The sequence below is a fragment of the Homalodisca vitripennis genome, unplaced genomic scaffold, assembly GCF_021130785.1.
Source record: "Homalodisca vitripennis isolate AUS2020 unplaced genomic scaffold, UT_GWSS_2.1 ScUCBcl_9442;HRSCAF=17933, whole genome shotgun sequence".
Taxonomy (NCBI): Eukaryota; Metazoa; Arthropoda; class Insecta; order Hemiptera; family Cicadellidae; genus Homalodisca; species Homalodisca vitripennis.
This window is the reverse complement of record NW_025785590.1, coordinates 5,366-26,574: the sequence shown is the minus strand read 5'-3', so window position 1 is coordinate 26,574 and position 21,209 is coordinate 5,366. Positions and strand designations below refer to the sequence as shown.

Sequence of the window (21,209 nt, the reverse complement as noted above, 5' to 3'; positions counted from 1 at the left end):
TGAGAAATTTTATGAGTTTTTGCTCAATTTAATGGTTCCTAATAATAAATACTACAAATAAAAATCAAATCATAAGGTACTTCCCTACGTTCAAACGACCACAGTTTCATTTTCGCTATTTAAGTGGAGAAATTGTTAAAGAAAAACGATTAGATAAAACTACAAACGTTTGAAGAAAACAAGAAAGATCAAACTATTAGATTGTTAATTGTTGGTTCAAGTGGATGTGGAAAAACAACATTATTATTAAATTTCATCTACAATAGGTTGATTCCTTATTCAAATTTATAAGATTTTAGTAAATCTTTGGAACAAGACGCATATAAAAAATTGCAAGAAAGATTTGAAAATATAGAGAAGAACTTAAGAAAAAAATATCACATTTTTATAATGCTTCTGAGGATATAGTTTTATTAAGCGAATGTACTAAACCCTATTCTTTAATCGTTTTTGATAATTGTATTTTAGAAAATCAAGATATTATTAAGGAATATTTCGTTAAGTCTCGTCATAAAAATATATCTTGTATCTTTCTTTATCAATGATTTTCAAAGGTTGATAAACAAGTTATAAGAAATAATTTAAATATGCTTTGTATTTTTAAACAAGATTAGCAGACCCGATAGACTTTGTCCTGTACACACGTCTTTAATTCGAAAATTTTAAACTATAATTAATCTGTAACAATCTGGGCTGTTTTGATAAAAATGTCTATTAAAAAGTTATTACAATATCTAACTTCATTACATGTACGTTTAATCACACTTCGACCAACCGATAGTGTGTGAGTATAACATGAGTGAAGTGAAATGTAGAGGATGTTTTAAATGAAAACTTAAACGCCTCAATAATATAGTATAAATGCCAATGAATGTACAATATTTTTTGTTAATCCTTGAGGAGTATACACAAACAAATAGATGGTTTTCCGACCCACTTAACCCCGTGAGTTTTAACCACTTTAATGAGTTATGTGATAAAATTTGGAAAGAAGACTACGGATTTTTTAACAATTAATCTATCTTTGAAGCCTAAAAAAGGTAAATATTTGAATAAATTTTCTAATATGAACGTGTGATAATATTGTACGTTTACATGTTTTACGTTCACGTTTTTACGTTCCACGTTTACGTTTTCGTTCCAAATTTTTTCTCAATAAATTGCGAATGTAACTTCAGAAGAAGCAAAAAAACTTAATCGAAGAATTTAAAGAACAGATTAGAATTGATGAAAAAGAATTTATTCAAAAAATTAATCATTGAAAAGAAAGCAATTAAGGATTTTATTTCGAACAAACTTGATGAAATGATTGAAAAACCTGATGGGATTAAATATTTAAAACGAGTTTTGCCATCAATAAGTGCATCTGTTATGATTGAAGGTAGTGGACTTTTGAATGATTTTAACAACAATTTACCTTTTGAATTGCGCGTTCCATGCTTAATTATCTAGGACCTAAGACGAAGCTTGAAAAAAGAATGAAAATAGGAGATTCTGGTATAAATAAATTAGATCAAGCTGCAATGGAACACAATATTTTTTATGCAACACATAGAAACACAAATTCTAGGCATTTTGCAGATAAAATTTTACAAGTTAAGGCAATGGATAGATTTTTGTCAAAAGATGCTGGTTTAGGTGAAAGATTTGTTGCACTTCCAACAGCTGGAGCAATGTTTTTGAAAAGACAATTAGGAATGGGCATCAAAGCGAATTTGAAATCTTAGCTATATAAATGGAGACGAACGTAAGTTTCAGCAAAATCAGAAAGATAAGATAAAATCTGCTTTTAACCTCCTAAGACCCATGCAACAATGAGTGAAAAAAAGGGTGGTCCAACCAAAATGCACGAGGTAAATTGTAAATAAAACAAAGAGTTTTTAGAGAATTATCTTAATATATTTAATTATGATATAAGGATCTATGACAATTATGTGTGAAACAAAATATCGGCCAAATGTTCGCCCCGGCTTCGGTGGCATACCTTTATCCGATGCTCCATATTTCGAATGATTCTGAGACATAATTGAGGCTCAATATCGTTAATATGCCGAATTATCTCATCCTTTAGCTCTTGAATTGACGTACACTTTTTCTTTTAAATATCAAAAAAGAAGTCCAACGGTGTCAAATCACATGATCGTGGCGGCCAATTAACATCGCCACGACGTAAGATAACACGGCCATTGAATTTCTCGCGCAAAAGAGCCATTGTTTCGTTGTATGTGTGGCAAGTGGCACCATCCTGTTGGAACCACATGTCGTCCAGGTCCCTATCCTCAATTTCTGGCCACAAGAAGTCCGTTATCATCTCACGATAGCGAACACCATTCACGGTAACTGTGCTTGGCCGACCTCATTTTCGAAGAAGTACGGCCCGATGACGCCGCCAGCCCATAAACCGCACCAAACAGTCACTCTTTCTGGATACATCGGCTTTTCAACAATCACTCGTGGATTCTCATTTGCCCAAATGCGGTAATTCTGCTTGTTTACGAATCCACTGAGGTGAAAGTGTGCCTCGTCGCTGAAGATAATTTTCTTTGAAAAATCACCATTGACTTCTGTCTGTTCAACCAACCATTCGGCATATTGACGACGCTTGAAATGGTCAGTAGGCTTCAGATCTTGAGTTCATTGAACCGTGTAAGCGTGTAAATTCAAATCTTTATGCAATATTCGCATCAGTGATGTTCGTGAGATGTTCAATTGTTGCGCACGACGACGAGTCGAGGTTGACGGCTCTTCTGCCACACTATCGCGAACAACACCAATGTTTTCCGCAGAACGAACTGGGCGAGCACGCACAGGTGTTTTCATATTTCCCACAGATCCGGTTTGCCGAAATTTGCGCACAATTCTCCCGATTGTGGACACATTTGGTCGATTATGGTGACCAAAAAATCACGAAGTGCACGAAATGCATTTTGATTTGAACGTCCATTTTCGTAAAATGCTTCAACAATCTTATCGCCCTGCTCAATGGTATACCTGTCCATGGTTGAATTTGTCGAACACTGAAACAAAAATTGTCAAATTAAGTTGGGCAAAATACTTGACGTTAAGGTGTGACTAACAATTATCAACGTGCATTATGGATGGACCACCCATTATATTAAAATCACTGTTATATCCTGATTTTAGATATTTTTTCGGTAAGAAAAATATTTTTCTAAACTTTTATTTATTACACCTAGCTAAATTAATTGATGTAGCTCATATGCGACATTGGGTTATTAAGTGTGAAATAATTACAGCAATTCATTGAATTACAAAAGGTTTATACTGCCAATATTTCTTTATAAAAAAACATAAAGTTACATTTCGTGGTATGATTTGAAACAGTTGCGATTTTTAGTAATACAAAGGTGCATTTTATAAGTGGTGAACTGAAAGCGAGCTCGGTTACTTTTACAACTAGGCATCCTGCACCGATAGCATTTTTCTGCATCAGGTATTGTGGGTAAGTGGAGAGCCATTGTCTTAAGGTCTGGCGGGGGATGAGGAAGTGTGCGCTTCTTCTTCTTCTTTGGTCTCTCATTGTCACTGTCCTCTTGATCAGATTCCACTAGCTCGTAGACTGCTACAGCCCGTGTGGTTGAAGAGTACACTAAATATTCAGCTATTCTTTCACGAAACTCAAAGGAATCAAGCTGATCACGTGTAGGAGTGGTTTGTTGTTGTTGTTACCTTCTCTAGTAAATCCAAGCTGCCACTAATTCAACGTCACATAAATGGAAGATGACTCGGACAGTCCACTTCCTAGTCCTCCCGGAAATTCTGTAAAAGCTGATCAGGCGATCTAAGAGATCAATTCCTCCCATGTTGGCGTTATAGTTTCTAATGGAAGATTGACGGCTAACGTCAACGTAGACATGGTTCTTTTTATCCCATCTGTGGCAAATATCAGGTAGAAAAGTACCTTCATTTGAAGAAGCTACTATTACTGGTTTGTTGTCGTACCATTTTACCACACAAATTTGTTCATCATCCCTTACAACTTGATCCCAAGACCCTCTACCTGCTCTCAACAATTCAGCATCTGATTTGAATTTTATTTCCTTTGGGATCCTCCTGAGATCCAAGGTTCCAGTGGCTTGCATTAATCTTTCGTAATGGAGCAAATCAAGTAGGTAAACAGAAGTAAAGTAACGATGTATGTACAAAATAGTGCCTGCGTTGAGAGTTTCAGCTAACCGCATTACAACCTTGCCTCCTATATTCAAATCTGTGCAGGCAGGATCATCGGTAATACTGTCACCAGCGCCTTGGTACAGAAAAAAATGTAAGGGAGTCCATCAGGGCTGGCAGACACAAAATTTTTTTAACCACGTGGATTTGGTTTTCCTCGAACTACCTGACGGGAAGGACAACTACCCCAGAAGGGAACCATCTGCTCATCAATCCGATACTTTAGAGGGTCTAGGGTTGGCAAGACACGCTTGTCTGACAGTGTCTATTAAAGGTTGTACCTTCAAAAATTTATTACTTTTCCTAGTCTCATCAGAAATCAAAAGCATCATCAACCACTTTGAGGTTCCTTCTCAGGAGCAAATACCTTTCCCTACTCATTGTCTCACAGATCATAAGCACTCTTGTTGCACTTGCCCAGGACATGCGGATTCTATGAAATTTTAGGTAAGACTTACCTATAGTCATGCCAAAAAACCTTCTTATTTCTTCAGGTGATGTCTTTAGCTCTTTTCCGTTTTTCGGGTAATTTTGGTTACTCATTGTACTTATTAATTCATAGACGAACTCAGGTATGTAACTTTTATAATGGTCATAGGGATTACCTGTAATTACATTTTCGTCCGGGACATGCTCAGGTGCTGGTGGCAAAGGTTCAAAGGATTCTTTATGCTTCCAAATGATTCTCCTTGGCCTAGGGGTTTCTTCAACTGGATCTGTGGGTGCAGGTGGCTGTAGATCTTCTTCCTGCACAGACTCATCTTCTTCATACTCTAGTTCTTGCAAGTTCGCAGGTGTAAATGTTGGATCAGCATCCGAGTCATCAGAGTCGTAACCCTCGAGGTCGGAGACGTCGTCCCGGAGTACGTCGATCAGGTCTCGGATGGTCTCGTCACAAAGTCCTGAAAACACGTAGAGTACATAAAATCATTCCTAAATAAATGAAATGTAAGAAAAGTTTTTTTTTTCAGGCAAAAACTGCACATAACATAGCCTATTATAAATCTGAACATTGAAGATTAAAAGCCCAATGTAGCAAATACGCTACATTCCCGAAAAGGTTAACCTGAACCCTTGAACCCAGTGTAGCGAACAGTAAATGGCCACCTGTTGCTTACTCTGGCGACTGAGTATTCTCCTTTCATGCGGTCTACTACGTCAACACCACCTTTTGTGCTGTTGTAGAACGTTATAATATCAGGTTTGAACTGCTCACCAGTAGACTCATCTATAGTGTCATCACTGTAGCATGGTGGATAACATGATTACGTTTTTTTTAGATTTGTTTGTTTGGTACATAAGAGAGTATAGTGCACTTATTAGGGTCTTTTCTAAAAGCAAAAATAGTACTGCATTTAGCACGACCTGTAATGTTTGTTATTTCAGGTGGTAGATCAGGTTTTTTGTTTCCTAATATTTCCTACAACTGTAGTTCTGTAGTTATGATATAAATCATTGGCCAAGTGTAAAACTTGTCCATTGTCAAATTACGTCCACCATTCAGTACTAGCCCAGCAACTCTTTTTACGACAGCAGACACATCATTATCGATCTTTAATGGACCGTCCGGCTGTTTAGCTGGATATATTTCCATGTTAACCGTATAAAAAGTCTTCGAGTCAGTAACTGCGTAGATCTTAATGCCGTATTTGGCTGGCTTATTATCAATGTACTGCCGAAAACGGCAACGACCTCTGAATGGCTCTAACATTTCATCTCTTGTTGCAAATGCTCCAACATATTGTGAGGCCTGGCATTGACTCACAAACTCTTCAAATATTTCCCTTATGGGACCTAAATTATCTCTTGCCTTTCTGTATGCTCTACTTGCTTTGTCATCAAATCTAATTCCCTGTACAAGAGTACGAAATCTCCTTTGAGACATTGTACATGCGAATATGTCTGGAGCAGTACCGTCTGTTGCCCAAAGTTCGTCTGTGCTTAGATGGTTTCCTTTTTTCATGTCAATCAAATAAAGCAATCCAAAAAAGGAAAGAATTTCGTCTCTATTAGTAGGAGGACAATCCTTTCCCCCCCGGGAATAATTCCTCCTCATTACATCTAACTTGTGATTTGTGCCTAAAATGATTTTATCAATAATATTGTCTGTAATAAAAACCTTCCAGCAATCTACAATGTTTGATTTCTTTTGATATAGACGTTTTATAGAAGGAAGTTTTTGCACAATATTTTGTGCAGGTGTTCTGGTCTGTTTTGGCTTGTGAGCTTCCCACATTGTACCATTCTTGCCTTCATAAAAACACCACGTACCTTATTATTTGTTGCTTGTGGATGTTGAGAAAAATCAGCTATGGGCTCACCAGTGTCCGAATCAGTGCCACTTTGTTCAGAGTTTGAATCGTGATCACTGTGTTCACTTGTACAATCTGAGTCTGACACTATTCCACTAGCATCAAAGTTTTCCTCTTTTAAGAGCCAATTGGCAATGTCTTCTTCTTGAAAACGCGCCATTACCCTTGAATTCACAATACTATTATTTACATTTAGTCTAGATATTCATATAGTGCATAAACACAAGTAAAAATATTTTAGTAATAAAATATTAACAACAAAACATGAACAGCTGGTAAACACACACAAAATTATAAAACAGCTGTAATACAATTCTCGCACTAAACAGGTCCGCCGTTAGTCGCGTGGTGAGAAAAAACTTCCTCTGAGCAGTCACGCGGTCGCTCGCGTGGTGAGATTGAGACTGGAAGGGCGCGGCGCTGTCTTCCCCCCCTACTACTCGGCAACCGGCGTGTAATGGCGTTTGTCTGTTTTTGTATATAACCTATTTAGATTACCTGAATGATGGAAACGAACATTGTGTTATTAAAAACACTATTAACAAAAATGTACTTTGGTGAAGTTTTTTCTCAACACGGGAGCGATCGCGGGTTAAACTGCACAAAACTCAATAATTACTATAACAACTGTATAATACTAGATACTATCAAAAACCTTATATTTTTACAATCAAATAGATAACAAACATTTTGGATCAACAAAATATTAATGTTTAATAAATTAACACTTACCTCTGTGAGACATGCTTGAAGTAAAACTGTTGTGCAAGCTTCAGGTGGTGGAGAAAACTAACACAACCTTAAAACCACTAGTACTGTCGTGTGCTGCACTCTTTGAGGAATACAATGAACTAGATCAAATCTTGATTACTACAGATACCAACCTTACAAAAATTAATACGGTAATGTCTCGTAATACGCTACTCCAGGTCTGAGGAGGTTAAGAAGAAAATACGTGTTAGTATTCAATTTAACATAGATCAACTGTAAAATGGCGATGATAAAACATTTTTGACAAATAAACAATACAATAAACTCGAAAAACAATAAAGGATTCAGAATAGAATTTTCTTATAACCAGTTGAAAGAGCTTAAAAATGGTGGATTTTTGAAAGATTTATTAGAGTTTGGAGAAAATATTCTAGTTGTTAAAAATGTTGTTCCATATGTTAGAAGAGCTGCTCCAATTGTTAAAAAAAGATGTGATTCCTATCGTTAGAAATATTTTAAATTGGTTAGATAAAGAGTTAGAAGATGTTACAGGATCTGGATTAGATGAAAAAACTTTGAATTACGTAAAATCAAACATTAAAAAAAAATTTGAAATCAAACCATTGACATTCGGGGAATTGGAAGAAATCTGTAAAAACATTAAACATTTTAGAGGAATTTTCATGAGAGATGCATTACCTGAAAAAATTTAGAAATTTAAATGTGGAATTGTGTGAATTTAGACTCGACTGAGAAGTGGAACGCATTGGATTTGTTATTGTAAAATTGATAAGAATGCGTATTATTTTGATTTGTATGGAAGAATTGAGGACAAACCACCGAGAGAATTGATCCAATATGTGAAAAAATCAAACGTTTATTATAATGATTATCAGATTCAAGACTATAAAGATCCGCCAATTTGTGGACATTTATGCGTTTTTGTTTTGAATGAATTGACTGATGGTAAAGATTTTAAAGAAGTTGTTAACAAATTATTACTTAATAAATATGGATTCACAAAATATTTTGGATGTATTTGGAACATAAATTAAAACAGAAAGTATTCAAAATGTAGAAGAAATTATTCGAAATAAAGTAAATATTTTGATATTTTGAGAAATGAGTTTGATAAAAAGTAGAAAGTTTATTGCAAAATCTTCCAGTTTCAGATATGTTTGCTGTCAAGATTGAAGATTTTAAAGCAGAATATGATAACAAAATTGCAAATTTCATGAGTTCAAATGAAATTGCTGATAAAATAGAAACATTGAAAAAAGAATTTGAAGATGGTGCACAAAAAGTATTTACCAATTTAATGTCTCATATCGAAAAAGCCGATTAAATTACTGATGCGATCAAAGTTGAAAAAATTATGTTAGTTTGGCTAATAAAAAAAGAATTGTCGGTGTTCGACCAAGTATTAATAAACATGATGTGGTTGTTAAAGAACAAATATTGAAACCTCTAAAATTATCAGAAAACATCGATATTGTTGATTTAAATGATCCGAATGTTAAAAATGCCTTAGATTTTAAAGGAAAAAGACAGCAGCGTTAGTAAAGGAATTTATCCGTTTGATGTTATCGTAAAAGAGCAATTAGATGATCATATTAAAATGTTTCATGAATTGAACCAAAATTGTGAGAATCATAAACAACGTGTTAAAGATTTTACAACAAGTCTATGAAAAAATTGAAGAAAGAAGTAAAAGATCTATAGAAAATTGTGACGAAATTAATGAAAAAGTTATCAAATTTGAGCTTGCTTTCAATAAATTTCAAGATGATATTCAAGAAAACTTTGAAATAAATGGCGAAACGCTTAATATAATAACCTGCTACTCATCAATATCATCATGATAAACTAGAAGAAAACTTTAATAAATTTAAAGAATATGTTGATAAAACTTTTTAAAATATTGATAACAGATTTAATGGATTGGATGGTTATGATGACTAAGTTTCCTTATATAAGGGGAGTCGGATAGCCCTATACTGCACATGTTAAATTTCACATATTCAGATACATTTTTCTCAAAAACTGTACGTGAGAAACAAAATCTATTATGTTTCTGAAAGATGACTTCTTCCTCTACAATTCGAGTGTATAAAATTTTAAAATAATATTTTTTTATATTTTTCATATTTAAAAAAAAAACTAAATTTTTTGTTTGATTTTTCTCTACATATGGGAGCATAAAAAATTAATAATGTGAACTATGAAAAGTTGTACACTCGAAATGTGTAGTTAAATGTAACAAACAAAATATAAAGAAAACTGCACGGTTATAGCACTTTTAGTTCCTGAGAAAAATGTACCTTTGTATAAAAAAATGTAGTTTTTCAATAATCAAGAATTAAGGTTAGTATTACATCAATATGGTGTTTATCCCACCTTAGTGCATTCCTGTTCCATACGATGGGTTGTCTGAGTCTTCCGTTTGCTGGTATATATCTTCTAATCTGGCTTTGGCTAAACTGGTCTTCTTCCGACACTTCTTTTCAAGTTCATCGATGGCTTTCTCGGCTTTACGAATCCTGACTTCATCCAATTGCTTCATACTTCTTACCAAGTTGTTTCCTGGTGACATCCCTAGCTTTTTTAAAATGTAACATCTAATTAATATATCCTTTGTTAAAAGTGGCTATAGCCTCATATACTCCAAGTTCTAGTGTTGTTTTCATGAGAAACGTGGACTTTGGGACCATATTACGCTGTTTAGAGATTCGTTGGGGTTTTGGGTGCCACCATGCAAACACCTTTTCAAAAGGTCAGGTGCAGCCAGGTCCCTAAAAATGGGTTTTATATTCTCTATGACGGCCTGTGGAAGATGGATATGTTTGTTGTGGTCTTAAGGTTTATGATCAGTAACAGCCTTGTTGAATTTGCACCAGCTGTCCTCACCTTTAAGGCGGCGCCAGATATGCGTCATTCGGCAAGCACCGATTGTTTGACGTTCGGCGAACTAGTTGTCTTGCTATTTGCCGATTAACGAGCAGACGTCTACACACATGTGAGGTTTTCCGAGCACGTGTTCGTTCTGGGAATAGCAAATAATCGTCAACATGGATGTCGATGTTGATGATGCTCTTCTTGCTTATCACGCTTTTATAATTTTAACTGGAGGATATTTACTGCTAAAAATGAAAAGGAAACCTAGAAGAAGGAGATGGTGGGCGGTATCCGTAAATCGTAATAGAAGCCAGTAAGTACCTTGTAAATAATAACTGAATTTTGTTTGTTATCCCTGGGAATGTTGGGACACTTCTCAATATATATAGTAATTGCACTAAGATTAAGCTATAATATATTGTAGAACAGCTTACCCAATGTTTTGTATATTTAGTTAGGTATACAGTTTTCAGCTAATACGTTTAAATAAAAAAATACCCCCGTCGCAACTTACGTACTAAGCATATTTAATATTTTCGATGACACACACACATACACACACATAGTATTTATACATGGTTTTATATATATATATATATATACACCATGTTATGATAACTTATATATATATATAAGTTATCATGATCTTGGGCTTAAGTCTTACCATGCCACCTACAGTAATAATTAACACTTTATTGCATGTTTCTGATTTCAGGTACAGCGGTACAAACTTATTAGCAGATTTGTTAAAAGAGCCTTCTGGACAGTTCCAAAACTTCTGTAGAATGTCTAATGAAGATTTTAGTTCACTACTAGCAAAAGTAACACCTTTGATTGCTAAGAAAGATACAAAGTGGAGGAAAGCAATACCACCGAATGAACGTTTAGCCATAACCTTACGATTCCTAGCAACAGGAGATAGTTTTAAAAGCCTGCATTACTTGTTTAAAGTATCACCCCAAATAATATCAGAGATAATTCCAGAAGTATGCAGCTCAATAATTGAAGTACTGAAGGATGTTATTAAGGTAAGCATAATAAAATTTTCAAACTCATTTTATTCGTCACGTTGTACAAGAACATTTACATCATTTACGTATTATTGTTATTAGGTTTAGCATTTAAACAATAAGTATATATTATTTAGTAACATATTAAGTAACCAATTATTTAAATTTGGAAAAGTAGTTTTCAAGTCCAACATTTGGAGGATGTTCACTATTTTCAGCATCAGAACATACTACAACAGTTCCAGAGAGAGCATGTAATTCGTTGGAATCACTTGGAACTGTGTACAATGTTAAAGTTTCATCAGGACATGGGGATGAATTTACAGAAGCTGACGAGGAAGGTGATGGTTGCATGAAGTAGGTGTTGCCCGATGTTGCAGGTCCTTTCACCATTCTCATTTCAAAAAGAACGTTGTCAATCCGGTGCATACATATTTCCCTTGTAGACTCGTCCATCGATTTTAATTTTGCCGCAACTAATTCGCCGTATATGTCACATAAGTGTTTTTCTTTTTTTGGTTGAAGTGATTGTAAAGTAGTAAACGCAGCATCCATCTTCTTTTTTATCTCAATTTCTTCAGCTGTTCTGGACTTTTTTCGTGGTGGAGGTTTAAAGGAAGATGAGGCATAGTTAGGCGAAGTTGTGGCACAAGCAGGTAGAACAATAGCTGAAAAGAAACATTACAATATAATGGAATAAAATATATATGCAAAGCACAATTTTGTATGTCATGTTGTAAAGTTACAAAAATAATTAAAGACAAATTCATTAAGTATCTTAATAACTCCAGTACTACAACGGTGCAAATTATGGGACTCCCACACGAATTACGGTGATGGATAGTCAATAGAAAAAAACACATTACCTTCGTTTCTTTGTTCAGGCTCTTCCCTGCTGGCAGATGGTACATTATCTGATAAATTTGGCAAATCTATGTTCCTTTCGGCTTGGAATTGCTCTTCATTTGGAGGTGGAGCCACCTGAAATCACAAATGTAGTAACTTTGTATAATGTAAAGTATTACAATGACACTAATTTTAAATAACATTTTCAGCTTCCTGCTACTGCGACTGAGTGGAGAATAATTAGTCGGCATTTCGAGGAACTGTGGAATTTCCCACACTGCATTGGTACTATTGATGGGAAACACGTAACAATTCAGTCACCAATCAACAGTGGATCCGAATTCTTCAATTATAAGAAATACTTCAGTATTGTACTCATGGCGCTGGTTGACGCTGAGTATTGTTTTATGTTCGCTGATTGTGGCTGTCAAGGAAGACTGAGTGATGGTGCAGTTTTTAAAAACACTGTACTCTACAACAAAATAAAAAGTAAGAGTTTGAATTTACCTAACGATGAGCCGCTACCAGGGAGACAAAAACTGATGCCGTATGTATTTCTTGGTGATGATGCATTTGCTTTAAGTAAGCGACTCATGAAGCCATTTCCAGGTAGCCATGAACAAGGTAGCAAACCCCGCATTTTTAATTACCGTCTATCACGAGCCCGAAGAATAGTAGAGAATACGTTCGGAATAATGGCTAGTGTTTTCCGTGTACTAAGGAAGCCAATGCTACTACAACCTGACAAAGTGGCACTAGTTACTATGACCTGTGTTATTCTGCATAATTTTTTAAGAAGAAGCAGGACATCACGATCGATGTACACTCCAGCGGGAACCTTTGATTCTGAAGATAATGGTATGGTTACAGGAGGGTCGTGGAGGGAAGATACCGCTGATATGACATCTATGTTACCTCTACAGAAAGTGCCTAGGAAGCCAGGTACCGCAGCAAAGGAATACAGAGAAGAGTTTGCTGAATACTTTATGAACAATGGAAAAATCCCCTGGCAAAATGACTACAGTTAAATACATGTGTACCCTGTACCATTGATTTTAATAAATAAATATAAATATTTTACCTCTGAACTAAGTGTCTCTCTTGGCAGGTTCTTATCTTTGAGAAATCTTTCCATGATTTCATAAGCAAACCAATTTGGTTTGTATATATCATCAGATCCGGCTCCACTTTTACAGCTTTCCTTAACCTTTTTCAAACACGTTCTAAATGAAGCCATCAGAGAGTCTTTTTTCTTTTTCAATTCGGTGACAGAAAACTTGTTACCCATCTTGCTTTCGATTCTTTTCCATGCATCGTATATTTCATTTCTATTTTTGTGATTGGGATGAGAAGGGTTCCAAATAACTGGTTCATTCTCATAGTATTGTAAGAAATCCAACACCAACTCATTAGGCCACTCCATACCTTAAAATAAGAATAAAATTATTGTTTATGTTATTTTTCTTAAGTTCATAAAATGTTAATGAGTTAATGGGGAACCCCGGTCAATAACTGTATAGGACATGAAAACCCTTAAAATTGTAACTTTAATCATGACAAAATATTAAATATTAATATTTGTAGGAATTTTTAAAACATTTAAAGAATTCAGTTTATAATTCAGTAGCCTGGTCATTCACTAGTTTTCAGCCAAATAAGAACTACTTAACCTCAATTTAAGAAAATAAAATTCGTCTTACCCAATAGTCAATGAGGCTCTGATGACAAAATTGGAAACCGTGAACAGTTCTTATCTCCCAACCACAAAGCCGAATGTGTGGATGAAGCAAAGTTTGCCTTTTCCCAAATATTCGTCCACTTTGATGTGTGCAAAAGACCGACACTGAACGGGAAACAACGAGCACTAATGTTTGCTGCTTGCCGAATAGACAAACAGACATCCACACTGCTCGCGATTCGGCGAGTCGCTGCTCGGTGCTTGACGAATGACGCATGTCTGGCGCCGCCTTTAGGCACAGTTCGTGAGATGAAGCATCATTAGAAGACAGGAGATGAAAGTATTCAGCCCAAACAGCCTGTTTCATGTCTTGCAAACTGGACACATTTCTTCTAATGGCTAATCCATAGTATGTTTGTATACTTTTGATCGCTTCCTCTGTAAGACGCCCACGACCTCCAGCCGATTTGCCATCTGATAGTTTTTCTTGACCTTTCTTCGACTAGTAAGATCTCAAACGAGCACCCATCCTCTTCTGGACATGGCCTACACATTCCAGCTTCTCAATTTCAAACCCTGGGCCATAAGGGGTTTCTTTTTTCACACTAGGAAATGCTGAGCTGTCACCATCCCCCAAGCAGTAACGGTATCTTATGTTGTACTGAAGTTGCGGAGACTTGAACACGTCGATCACACCTTTGACCTCCATGCCACCGCTAGATCCATTATAATTGGCTATGCAACTCTCTTCATGAAGATTTTGTAGCCTACCTTTACACCTACAATTACACCTTTACATCCTCACATCTAACACTTTTCCAGTATTTACACTAATTGCAGATACTGCACCGTTTAGAGATCTGTGGCCCCGCCTTTGCCACGTGCCATCGAAAGTTGCACAAATGTAACGGTCACCATCATTGTCTTCAACGGTTTCCTTAACTGCCTCTTTCATAGTGTCATACACACCTCTTTAGCTATATTACAAAGGAGTTTATTGTAAAATTAAAACGCTGGAGGGTTTCTCAGATTCATAATGGCACAAAACTGTTTTGCCAACTCTTCCCCTTTACCTATGCACCTAAATGCATAAACTAGCCTGGTATTCACTTCACTGTTATTACTGGGTAGTTTACTGTCATTCCTTTCAGACACTTCAAATCCACAGCAGTAGAACTCCCGCCCCTTGAGCACCGCGTTCTGATTGGTCGAGAGGATCCAAGATGGCGGCGCCCATGAATTGGCGGGAACAGGGGAACCTAACCTCACTTTCTTGGTTTCCCGTGTATTCAAGATGGCTGCGCCCAGTTGGCGAGAACAGGGGAACCTAACCTCACTATTTTGGTTTCCCGCGTATTCAAGATGGCTGCGCCCAGTTGGCGGGAACTGGGGAACATAACCTCAATTGTGAAAAGGGCGGGAAGGTGACCAGAACATAACCTCACTTTACGGTTTCCCGCGTAATCAAGATGGCGTGGTAAATAAAACATTACATATTAAAAATAAAGACGAATCATACCTTATTGTGTGATGTGGTGATGATTGAGTCGATGTATAGAGCTGGGCATAGGGGTTGGATCAATACGGGGTCTGCGCGCACCTGTCCGTGCGCTCGGCTGGAACTGTCAGTGTACTGTGTGTTAATGACAGTAAACGGTAAGTCTATTATATTGTTCTACGATTACTGACTTATTTGAAGATACCAGGAGTTTTAAATAAAACAATTTATAAAAACACTAATTTATTATACTATTTCTAAATTCGAAACAACTACAGTAGACTCCCGTAAGTTCGGCCACCTCGGGACCGGACCCTAGGCCGAACTTAAAAGCGGCCGAACTAACCGATGCCTATTTAAAAAATGCCCATTTATTGTTTGCAAGGGTAATTTTTCAATAAAAGTTATGAAATAACCGTAAAATTAACCTTTCCAAACATTACCAACACAGAATTAACTACTAAACTAATTTTAAATTTGTACTTACCAATAAAAACACGGTAATACTGCATATGTTGGGAATCAATGCGTGTAGGAATCAAACACTTGCACATAGAATACAACACAGAGTAACGCTTTATTTACAAAACCACAGACCTAATGAAATAAAATAAAATAATACAGTACTGCACTGTACATTGGTGGTTTAGCTTCTTAACACTTAAAATAATCTGTCACTTTTTTCTGAATTTTTGTTTCTAATGATTTTTTATGTGCAAACTCACGCCACTTCTTAATAAAAATTACATCGACTGCAGTTGCTTCTTTTTGCTGTTCGATGTAAGTAGCTGCCAGTTGCAAAGCTGCTTTTCCTTCAGCGTGGCTCATTTTATTTTCTTCGTCTTCCTCTTCAATCTCAGCACCATCTGCGTCGTTATTCATCTCGTTGTCCTGGCGAATGACACACTCGACGATTTCGTCATCATTCAGAACCTCGTTGTCTAGCTCCTTTTCCATGTTGATCCACTCCAAAACATCTTCTTCAACAATGGGACCACAGTTCGGTAGTTGCTGAAGGTCGTGCAATAGAGCTGCATTGTCATCAGGTTCGCCATCAAGAATGTTGTTTGGCTCATCTGCTGTTGTGTTGTTTTGATCTACGCTATCTTCTATATTTGGCCAAAGTTTTTTCCAAGACTTTACAAACGTGGATGGTGGTATTTCGTCGTATGCCTTGGCCGACATGTACACAACATCCTTCATGTTAACTGACTTCAACACTTTGGTAAGGTCTAAGCTGTCATCAGTCTCCAGTTTGGAAAGAACTTCCGAAAGTAGCTTACGACGATACTTCCTCTTGAAGCACTCAATGACCCCCTGGTCCATCGGCTGTTGAAGACTGGTTACATTGGGTGGTAGGAACAGCAGTTTAATTTCTTTTTCATCGTCACACTGAAGATGTTCATCATGAGTAGGCGCGTTGTCAAGAAGTAGAAGTGCTTTGGCGGGGAGTTTCGATTTTGCCAAATGTTTTTTCACTTTGGGAACAAATTCGCATACAAACCATTCTCTGAACAAGTACGTGTCCATCCACGCTGATTTCTGTGACCGATAATACACTGGGAGAGCGTCCATGTTTATGTTCTTAAACGCTCTCGGTTTTGCTGCTTTGCCAATGACAAATAGGGGTAACTTGTGAGTCCCCGAAGCATTTGAACACAAGGCGACTGTTATCCTGTCTTTGCTGGTTTTAAACCCTGGAGCAGACGTTTCTTGCGGGGTGGCAAATGTTTTTCTAGGCAGAAGTTTAAAATTTAACCCAGTTTCGTCAATGTTGTATATTTGCTCTGGGCAAAAGTTTTCATCATCGATAATTTTTAAAAATCTTGCAGAAAAGTCGGTGGCCGCTGTTGGGTTTGCTGATAACTTCTCACCACAAACTCCAATAAAATGTACGCCGTGTCTCTTTTTCCAACGAGAGAGCCATCCATCACTAGCCACGAACGCCTCTTCTGGTTGAAGCTTTGAGTGTAAGATCATGGCCTTTTCTTTTAATATTGGTCCACTTAATGGCGTTCCTCGTCTTCGTTCTTGAACGAACCACAACCATAGAGCATCTTCCACCAATTCGTGTTTGGCCTTCCTTAGTGTGCAACGCTTTTCTAGAACTTTTTCGGTATCAATTTGTGTACAAAAGCCTTCAATACTTTTTCTGTTGCGTCGCCAGTCGTTGACTGTACTTTTGCCCACGTTTAAATCCTTGCAAATACTTTGCACGGATTCTCCTTTGTCTAATCTCTCCAGAGCTTGTAGTCTCTGTTCCATTGACTTGTACTTACGTTTACGCATTTCACTCATTTTAAAAACAGATTAAAACACGATGCAAAACAGTTTTTGTTCAAACACACACGCACACACACAAAAAACTATGAAAACAACAGTACTGTACATACACAAAAGAAATCACAGAAACCCACGAGTAAATAAACAACAGTACAAAACGCAAACTAAAAGAAAATAACTGACTTTGTAGGTCTACTGTAAAAATGACGAGCACCACCCAGTATGAATGTTCGAGACGAACTGATGAGCTGTTTGACAGAGCAGTAAACTAACCAAAGAATACAACGGCACTGTTAGTAGAGACGTGCTGCCCGCTTTCTGGCTGGCGCCAAGTGCGTGTGACTCATGCTCAGCCGACCGGCCGGACTAAGCGGCGGCCGAACTAACCGAGGCCGAACTTACGGGAGTCTACTGTATTCACATTGGCACGTGGCACCTTCACCACACACGTAGCAATACGTAGTCGTGACGTCATCAGAGGAAGTCTGTAACATAAATAGACCTGAGTTAGACAGGTCTGAACAAGAAAATTTCGCGCTTCCCCACTGGCTGGAATAAGCGCGTCCTTCATTGGATGTAAATAGTATCTAAGAGCTCTGATTGGTGGAACCTGAGAGGCTAGCACTCCTTCCTCTCTCCCGTCAGATCCGTGCGGGAGGTCAGAGAGATAGAACGTGTGTCTCTCTGAGTTTTACTATCGTTACACAAATACTTTAACATTATTTCTTAATACGATCTTTTGATATTACTGGAGTAAAATAATTCAATCTAATACGTTAAAATATTTTTACTTTTACTTATATTTATTTTAATTACCGTCAATACTATTCTTGTAATTATTTTTCTTTATCTAAATAATAATTATCGTTACTAGTAGCAGTTTTAGATATCGACTTTTTAGTCATTTTAGTTGCTTTTGTAGCGTAATATCGTTTATATAATACTTTATTGTAAATAATATATCCTTAGTTTTAAACATGTCGTACGAAAATGTTGAAGTAGATCCTGAACCTGTATATATGGATATGGAGTTGGATCCTGTAAAAACGCTAGGTAAAAACGAGACTTACATAAAAAATATAGGGTATACGGTGTTAAGACCACCTTCAAATTCAATCCCGTCCCTGAAAACATTGACGAAATTGATTGGCTAAGAACGGGATTCTCTAAAATAGTAAATGACATGAAATCAAACTGCTCAGATTCGGACTACCTCGGATTTACACTTCACAGTCTAAATTTAAAAAGTAAAGATCCGGGCTACGTGGCATTTCGACTAGCTGATCACGTCAAAGATGATGTGTTTTCGAAAAGTTTGGGGGGATAATCCAGAGTAACTCAGAATCAGTAAAATCTACCGATACGTTTAGAGTAGAGTTTACACGTGTGAATCTCCCTGTAGGTAGTGGAAGGAGGAGATCTGGTTTCTATAATAGTTTTGCAGAAGAGTGTAAGGCTCGTAGAGGCATTGTAACCATTAACAACAGAGACAATCTCTGTCTGCCGCGTGCACTGGTAGTGGCTAAGGCTAACGTTAAAAAAGATAGGGAGTATAAACTGATACAAAATGACAAAGGCGGAAAAATTGATGGCGAAAGCCCGAGTTCAAATACCGAGAGAGGGAGCGGTGGTCCCCGAGCTGTCAAAATTCCAAGACCACCTCAAAAAATATAACATCACAGTTTTCAATTATAACAGTAAGGGTAAGGACGTATACTTTAGCGGCAACAACGAAAGTGCTTTGTACAAAATTAATCTGTTGTACCATAGGGGTCACTACAATGTCATCACTAGTCTGACTGCCGCCTTTTCTTGCCATTTCTATTGTGAAGCGTGCCATGTCCCTTACGACCACAAAACTGAACACCGATGTTCAAATGTCTGCCCTGCGTGCCAGACAGTCTCTCCGCCTTGTAAAGAGGAACATGGGGGAATTACTTGCCCAAACTGTAACATTAAACTAAGAAATCAAATCTGTTTCGCGGCTCATCAGGGTGAACAATGTAAATTCGTGAAAAAAATGCGAAAAATGTCAAAAACTGGTATCCTTAAAACATCGAAAATCTAAACACGTGTGCGGGGAAGTTTTCTGCAAAATTTGTCGCGAGTTCATGGCCCCAAAACACCAATGCTATATGCGGGTCGACACAGGAAAACCCAAAACCGAAGACCTTCTGTTCATCTATTTCGATTTAGAAACTCGCCAAGACGAGTACATTGACGATAAAAGGGTTCACAAGGTGAACCTCTGTGTCGCCCAACAATTCTGTTGGAAATGCATCGGTGGGGAATATTGTGAAAATTGTAGCACCCGCACTAGAGTATTTAGACAAGACCCTGTAGTAAGATTCATGGATTATGTAATGGATGTTAGGAAAAGTTTAAAAAACGTTTGTGTAATGGCTCACAACGGACAGGGTTTCGATTTCCAATTTATCTTAAAATACGTATTGGAACAGACAAAGCTCACCCCTGATCTGATCATGCGTGGAACCAAAGTAATCTTGATGGAATTGGACAACGTGAGATTCATATACTCACTAAACTATTTCCCCATGGCCCTCTCAGCACTGAACAAAGCCTTTGACCTACCCCCAGAGAAGAAAAAGGGATACTTTCCTCATCTCTTCAACACCCTAGCGAGTCAAAATTATGTAGGCCCTATCCCATCAAAAGAGTTCTACTGCCCAGAATCAATGTTTGAAAGGAGTTACAGAGGCTTTGAAAATTGGCACAATGACCAGGTCAACAAAAACGTAGTCTTTGATTTCCAAAAAGAACTTATCGAGTATTATATCTCAGACGTAGAGATTTTAGCGCAGGCGTGCATTAAATTCAGAAAAATGTACCTTGAGGAGTGTAAAGTAGATCCGTTCATGGAAGCCGTCACCATAGCCAGCGCCTGTAATCTGGTGTTTAGACGGAATTTCTTAAAACCCAACACTATTGGCCTGGTCCCTAAAAACGGATACCGACTGGTCGATACCCAATCGGCTATTGCCCTGCAATGGTTGACTTGGGAGGAGGACCAGCACGGCGTTCGAATCCAGCATGCGGGGCGGGAAAGAGAAGTAAAAATTGCCGGGATGCGGGTGGATGGATTTGATGGCGAACGTGTTTATGAGTTTCAAGGATGTTACTTTCACGGGTGTCCTAAATGCTACAAGTACGAGAGGGAAGAGCTCTTATCCGATGACCCCTCAGACTCACCGCATCTGGGTTACGAAAGGACAAAATCCAAAATAGCTAAACTGCAAAATTCCGGATACGAAGTTATCGAAATGTGGGAGTGCGAATTCAGAAAGTTAAAGAAAGACCCTACACTGGCATATCTAAATTCACTGCCGATCCTCAACACGCTCCCACTCAATCCAAGAGACGCCTTCCAGGGGTACACGGTTGCGAGGAGAGCGTTCAGTCTTGGTCAGTGATGGAGGAGGAGTAGCACTTCTTACTCGAGCAATCGCGGGAAAAGTTAAAGAGGATGAGGGGGAAAAGTATTGACTTACGAAGGTTATTGTTTGTGGTGTCAGTGTATAGAAGAGTGAAGGAGGCTATATTTACACCAACTGTGAGTATACTATAATATACTAATATTTAGAAACTTTACTATAGCCATACGGTGGTGTCTCATACTCTCCTTCCCGCTTACGCTTAGGACCGGTAATTTTAAATAGTTTAGTCTCTTCTACAGTAACTATGTTTTTGTCTTTTGTCCGTCTAATACGGTTTTCTGTTATTTCTAGGCAATTGTTTGTCTCACTGAGAACCATTTCTTTTAATTT

The 21,209-nt window shown here is 37.4% G+C and overlaps 3 protein-coding genes across 4 annotated transcripts; 1 reads left to right on the top strand and 2 right to left on the bottom strand.

Annotated features, from left to right (window-relative positions):
* Positions 1–10,122: 10,122 nt before the first annotated feature.
* On the top strand, positions 10,123–13,053 carry LOC124374659 (protein ANTAGONIST OF LIKE HETEROCHROMATIN PROTEIN 1-like). 2 transcript variants are annotated; one of them, XM_046832835.1, is made up of 3 exons: positions 10,123–10,422; positions 10,825–11,137; positions 12,836–13,053. In XM_046832835.1, exons 1-3 carry the CDS (start codon positions 10,283–10,285, stop codon positions 12,866–12,868), a joined length of 486 nt encoding a protein of 161 aa, XP_046688791.1. In that variant the 5' UTR covers positions 10,123–10,282; the 3' UTR covers positions 12,869–13,053. The 2 variants fall into 2 exon arrangements, with proteins under 2 accessions (XP_046688791.1, XP_046688790.1); XM_046832834.1 differs by having other exon boundaries at positions 12,175–13,053.
* On the bottom strand, positions 11,148–13,930 carry LOC124374660. The gene is made up of 4 exons (XM_046832837.1): positions 13,666–13,930; positions 13,047–13,390; positions 11,986–12,100; positions 11,148–11,787 (listed from the first exon to the last, which is right to left on the bottom strand). Exons 2-4 carry the CDS (start codon positions 13,386–13,388, stop codon positions 11,276–11,278), a joined length of 969 nt encoding a protein of 322 aa, XP_046688793.1. The 5' UTR covers positions 13,389–13,390; positions 13,666–13,930; the 3' UTR covers positions 11,148–11,275.
* A 215-nt stretch (positions 13,931–14,145) lies between these two features.
* Positions 14,146–17,430, bottom strand: LOC124374658 (jerky protein homolog-like). The gene is made up of 2 exons (XM_046832833.1): positions 15,867–17,430; positions 14,146–14,414 (listed from the first exon to the last, which is right to left on the bottom strand). Exons 1-2 carry the CDS (start codon positions 17,428–17,430, stop codon positions 14,146–14,148), a joined length of 1,833 nt encoding a protein of 610 aa, XP_046688789.1.
* Positions 17,431–21,209: the final 3,779 nt, after the last annotated feature.